Source organism: Taudactylus pleione, unplaced genomic scaffold (assembly GCF_031769625.1).
Source record: "Taudactylus pleione unplaced genomic scaffold, aTauple2 ptg000037l, whole genome shotgun sequence".
NCBI lineage: Eukaryota > Metazoa > Chordata > Amphibia > Anura > Myobatrachidae > Taudactylus > Taudactylus pleione.
Genome location: NW_028284439.1, coordinates 20,732,959 through 20,738,958, shown reverse-complemented (window position 1 = coordinate 20,738,958; position 6,000 = coordinate 20,732,959). Strand labels below are relative to the sequence as shown.

General features: G+C 41.4%; 1 protein-coding gene across 1 annotated transcript in view; it reads left to right on the top strand.

Annotated features, from left to right (window-relative positions):
* Positions 1-3,574: 3,574 nt before the first annotated feature.
* The window catches only part of PEX5L (peroxisomal biogenesis factor 5 like), a 101,673-nt gene continuing 99,247 nt past the window's right edge, over positions 3,575-6,000 (top strand). Inside the window, exon 1 of the mRNA XM_088452345.1 lies at positions 3,575-3,673. Coding sequence (XP_088308471.1) covers positions 3,605-3,673 — 69 coding nt within the window. The 5' untranslated portion in view covers positions 3,575-3,604. The remainder of the gene's footprint in view (positions 3,674-6,000) is intronic.

Below are 6,000 nucleotides of genomic sequence, written 5' to 3'. Positions count from 1 at the left end.
TCTGGAAATGCTGCTTTAACCTACTGTGACATTGTGTGTAAAATGGCATGAAACTATACCTGTATTTCTAGCATGTTCTAAGCTTACAGTACAGTGCCCTAGTAAGGATGTGATACTGTATGTCTCCACAGCACAATTTGTATTACAGCTGCACTGGGAGATACTGTGCACAGTTAGGCAGAAGCATGAATCACTGAATAAGTCTGTCATGTGCAGGTGTAATGAAGTGCTCTTCATTACGGAGATTATCAATGGGGATATCCATGGGGAACTTTACTTGGTAAATCTAATGTATTCTTACTCTAATGGAAGAATGTAAACAAGCTTATAATATTTTATTTGTTAAAATAGAGGATACTAGTATACTACAATGAATTAGTGCCCCCCTCCCAGAATGCTTTGCATTACATTTTAATCACTCCTTACATAAAAACTTATCCTTGCAAAACCAGGGATTCTGAAAAAGAAAGCTTTAGATTTATCAATGACATTGGAATATGTTTTGCTATTTCTCCCCCTCTGTGCAATTGAATTATTACTGTATAGTTGTATGAAATGCTTAGAAATCACTGCTAGTGGCTTTAGGGTTATGGCATGAACTGATGACAGTGATATGGTGAATTGGTTACACAGTATTTTGTTTTTGAAGTGCCCAATTTTCAAGGCCCTATTTTATAAAGTGATGAAGTCTAACCATTTCTAGCATTAACAAAGATGACAAATTGACTACAGCCACAGCTAACTGGTAAGTTGGCAAAACCCAATGAACTAGCCTTTTTGAAGCACAATTAAATTCTGAACTATAAATAACATGAATTATACATACATTAAAGAATAACAATGTTGTATTTGCAATATATAATGTAATGTGGGGCCCTATCTCAGTCTTTATACCAAACAATATATGACTTCCTACTGCAGCAATGGTTAAAAACATAAACAGATAATTAAAAAAAACAAATTAAATAATAAAAGAGCAGGTTGAATAATTGCCATTTAAATTTGTTAAATACATGAAAGGTAGCTCTGAAGTTTGACTCCACCAGCAAGTGAAGTTTTTATATCACTGTAGGGATTGCAAGTCAGTCGCTCTAACCTATGAATTGCCAGGTTTCCCTGCACTACCTTCCATTGTTTCTCCATTTCCGAGTGAGGCTTAATTGAAAAGCTTTATTCCTGCGAGAAATGTCTGTAATCACCTCCTGATAGGATGGTTGGGCAGGATAGCTTATTTAAGTATAAGAGTTCATTTAATTAAGTCCAGCAATCACACCAGCTTCATGTGAATTAAACCGCAACAGGCGATTTAGTTAACTTTTAAGGTCTTTATTAAATAGTTCATTTAGGAACAGGATATATTTATTCCCCAAGCTGTTCATGCTCAGTTATTGCCCTGAGCCACCCACTTGTCTTACCACTGAGCTCCATGGCTCCCACTTTTAGTACTGTAAGTCCCATCTGTATGAATATACGAATATATTAACATGTAATTAAAACTGGTCAGGGATTTCTTTATGCTGTCTGGTAGGTGTGGTGCAGCACAACTACTCCCGCATTCGTAATTGTACAAATACAAATAAAATTAGGAGGAAGAAAATGAAAAAGTGACATTGAACTACAAATTTTAGGGAAAGCAACAAAAAGCATGTGATATTATCAAATGATGGATAGCCTCCTGCTCCTGCACATCTATCATCATGTCTTTTTCTGGGGACTCTGTGTTTCTATCAATCTATCTGAATATAGGCTCTTCCTCGTAATAAAGCAGTCCAGCAAAAATCAATGTCGTTTAACATTTCATATGCATACCTAGCAGAGCACAGCTTCTGACCCATACTTGCCAACTTTCTCTCATTGTCAGGGAGACTCCCTGAAATAATAGCAATCTCCCCGTTTCCCTGAAGAGTCTAGTAATCTCCCTGATTGCAACTTACTCCCATAATGAAGCTGTTCATTTTTTTTTTTTAAAAACAGATATATACATTCAAATTGGATCATTAGATTAATATCCCTGCATTGATTATAAGGTACAATGATCCCTATGGCTACATGCATTTTCTGAAAAGTGTCAGTGAGTTTTCATCAACAAATAGATCTTACTAACTGGTTTGGGGCTCATTTACATTTAGATGTAAATACATTTTATGACACGCCTCTCAGATGTAGCAGTACACGCCCATCACATGTATGACACACCTCTCAGATGTAGCAGTAAACGCCCATCACATGTATGACACGCCTCTCAGATGTAGCAGTAAACGCCCATCACATGTATGACACGCCTCTCAGATGTAGCAGTACACGCCCATCACATGTATGACACGCCTCTCAGATGTAGCAGTACACGCCCATCACATGTATGACACGCCTCTCAGATGTAGCAGTACACGCCCACTTTAATGCACGCTCATAGCTGTTGTTTCCACAATCTCCCTGAAATGCTTTTTAAAAAGTAGGCAACTATGTTCTGACCTTGAGACTCAAAGTCTATCGTCCTGTCCCTATTCTCAGAATCACTCAGCTCAGAGTCCCTCACATGTGCATCACTGATATTCTGCTCTTAGGGCCCCATTTCACAATAAATTGTATCGCAGTTATACTAACAAACATGCCACTGGTATTCAATATTACTTACCCCTCCAGCGAGGTCCAGCGACGTCCACCTCCTTGCAGGCATCCTCTGCTATGTTTCTGGCAGCCTGTCTCTACCAGCGACAGGCTGCTGTGTCATCCTCATGTGCGACATCTTCACTGAAGTCGGAACGCTGCTACTGGGTCCCCATTGCAGGCAATGGGGACCGTATTGCCCTCGCCATCTATAGATGGTGTAAATGATACAGTGACAAACATCTGTTTGTTCAATATTGAAAGAAGAACATTACTCCTTTAAAGAGTGCTAAAGTGGTAATGTCTTGTTGTTAAATGAGGCCCTTAGTTTCTCTTTTTCTATGTTTTTCAATCTAAAAATAGCTAAGAGCCCTTGCCAACTGGTGTCACATGATCATGTTTGATACATGGTGGATACAGGAGGCTTGGACTTGCAATCATGGGTGACCAATGGAAGACACTCTATAGAATATTGCCCCTGATTCAGAGCTGCACCAAGTCTGCCCTGTGGATGAATCTTGCTATTTTAGCGACTGTGCATGCATCAGAGCCTGCATACAGTATGCCACTCTCAGCATCTACAGTATGGGAGACTCAGCGTGTTTAGAATGTTCCCAGTTATGCTGATTTGTGAATGTCTCCAGTTTCAGAGATCATATTGTGCTGTATTGAGGCCACTATTCTATATTTCAACTTCATCACTTGTACCACATAAATCAGAAACCGAATTGCAGAACTTCTCATATGTTCTCAGACCTTATTAACATCCTATATATTTGTGTTTTGTAGACAAAAACAAATGTGAAAAAGTACTCCTCATACAAGCCACTTAAACCATTAACAATACCACTGCCATTAGATCACTTTGCTTAAAACTGGGGTGTAGTGGGATTGTCTATTGGAGTTTTTTGACAAAATCATGTTTTCCTGACACAAGTCATTGTTGATTTCACTATTGTAGGGGAAAAGCGCTAGGGCGGCAGATAAGGCTGTTGCCATGGTGATGAAGGAGATACCGAGGCAGTCGTCTGCAGAGGAAAAGCCCCTCCTCACTATGACATCACAGGTGGGCTGTACCAGGATTTCGAGAAACTGACACATGCAACTGGCTCTTTAACGGAAAAAATTAAAATGCCACAAGCAACTATTACTTTATCTATATTACTCTTTACTTTTATTGATATCTCTGCTTGTTATCATTAGCATTTCAACATTCTTTATGTCATATGAAATACTGACAATTAATTATATTAAATAAATGAACCAAAATATGCATATGTCAGTTTTGGAGTATAGTACTTTATTTCATTATTTTATGTGTGATTTGTCAATGTTAATGTTGTATGGTGGAAAAAAAAGAGCAGATATGCCTAGGTTGGCCAACTAGCTCTTTTAAAAGATGTGTTACTATATTGTATGTGTGTGTACTGTATCATACATTTGGACCCGCTCATTTTAAAATGACATTATGGGGCAGGTGCATAACCTGATGTACCAATTGTTCATTGGGCCAGATTCAGAGATGTATACTATGCACACAGCAGCTGTGTCTTTGGAAGCAGCTGCTGTGTGCATATATGCTGATGCTGCAGGAGGCGACTGTAGGAGAAAGACGCCTCCAGCCAGCATCTCAGATCCAATGCCTGTGTCTGAAGGTGCTGTTTGCAGCATCGGCCAGCTAAGGAAGCCTAATGCTGGGTACATACTTGGCTATATATCACTAGTTCTATTGTCAAGCGACATATCGCGAGAGCATCGGCGTGTGTGTGCACCCTATATGTCTATGAACTACGTCGTTCCATATCAGGTCGGCTCTGCAACACAGCCGATGATGATATATTTGAAAGATATATCGATGCATCTGCATGTATCTACAGGTTGCACGCCGTCCACCCGTACACTTGCTGAAGGGACCGTCGACACTGACAAATTTAAATAGTCGCTATGTTGTGATGTTATCTCAGACATATCGAGCGGCCGATTAGTAAGTGTACATAGCTTAGCAATCTGCCGCTCTGTGGATCGTCCTGCTGGCCGATCTGTTGTCTAAACAGGTAGCGTATTTAAAATGGGTGCATGGGTGTGTGGTGCACTCGGGCCCCTGGGTCCAGGGGCGGCCCACACTGCACACCCTGCACCCATACTCTTTAATACTTACCCCTCCGAAGTCCCACGTCGGCTGGAGCAGCACTACACAAAACACCGCAGCCATTTTCCCGGTAACCTGCGCATGCACAGTAGACTCTGGGCACAGACTAGTCTACTGTTGCTGTCAGTGCGCTGGCGGCCACCGGGGAGAGAAGAAGGGCCCCCTCCTCTCTTAATACGCCCATGCAACTAAATGTGTAACCAGCATAAGGCTACTCGGATTAGCTACCTCATCTGCGCTGCTGACACCAGTAAATTTATGTCGGCAGATGCAGACACTGGCATCGGCACTACCAGAAAATGGGTACAACATGTCCCCATTATTGGGGAATGCCACCCCTTCTCTGCCTCCAAACAGCCTCAGCCTGTCAATTAGGCTGCGGCTTAGGGGAGCACTGCAAATGATTTTGCAGATCTTGTTCTGCACATGCTCAGAACAGGTCCTGCACATGTGCAGTCCACCCGCCATCTGAGATGTAAAACCATCGGGTTTGTGTACATCTCTGAATGAGCCCCATAGTGTAGTAGTGAGATGCCTTAGCACAGTATTTCGGTACCTAAAGGTAATTAATTGATGCCTTTGGAAAAATCTACATTATGTATTAAAAAATATTTTGTAGCACTGTATTTTACAGTCTTGTGGGACAGATGAGGCCTTTTTTATTGGTTAAAAATGTAAAAACAAGAGTTTCGTCATTTTGCCCATATGCATAAGTGTGCAACAGACGATGCAAGTTACCTTTAAAAACATGTTGTAGCTACCCTGACACAATGGAGGTGATTCTGAGTGGGACACATTTGTGAAAACAGATGCATCCAATTTGGAACAAACTGCGCATGCATCTGAATTGCAAAACATGTTGTGCGCATGTGGTGGACAATGTGTACAAAGTCGCAAGTAGGTGCATGCGTGTCACATCTTCTGTGAATGGAGTCTAACGTGAGGTAGGCATCTCTGGGCAGCGAGTATCACATAGCGCCTGTATCTGATGGGAATGTCATAGGAGTTTCATGGGCATGTATGTGAGATTCAGATGCATGCGCAGTTTGCTCCAAATTGGATGCATCTGTTTTCACAAATGTGTCCCGCACAGAATCACCTCCATTCTGAGTTGTGCATACACGGTAGGAATGCCTGTTTCTGACAGATCTCTTTCACCTAGCATAGAGCTGGTGCAAGTGCCAGTACTGACGCTTGTGTCTGCAGACGCTAGAATAGTGGACAGGATAGGTTTGCACTTTCAG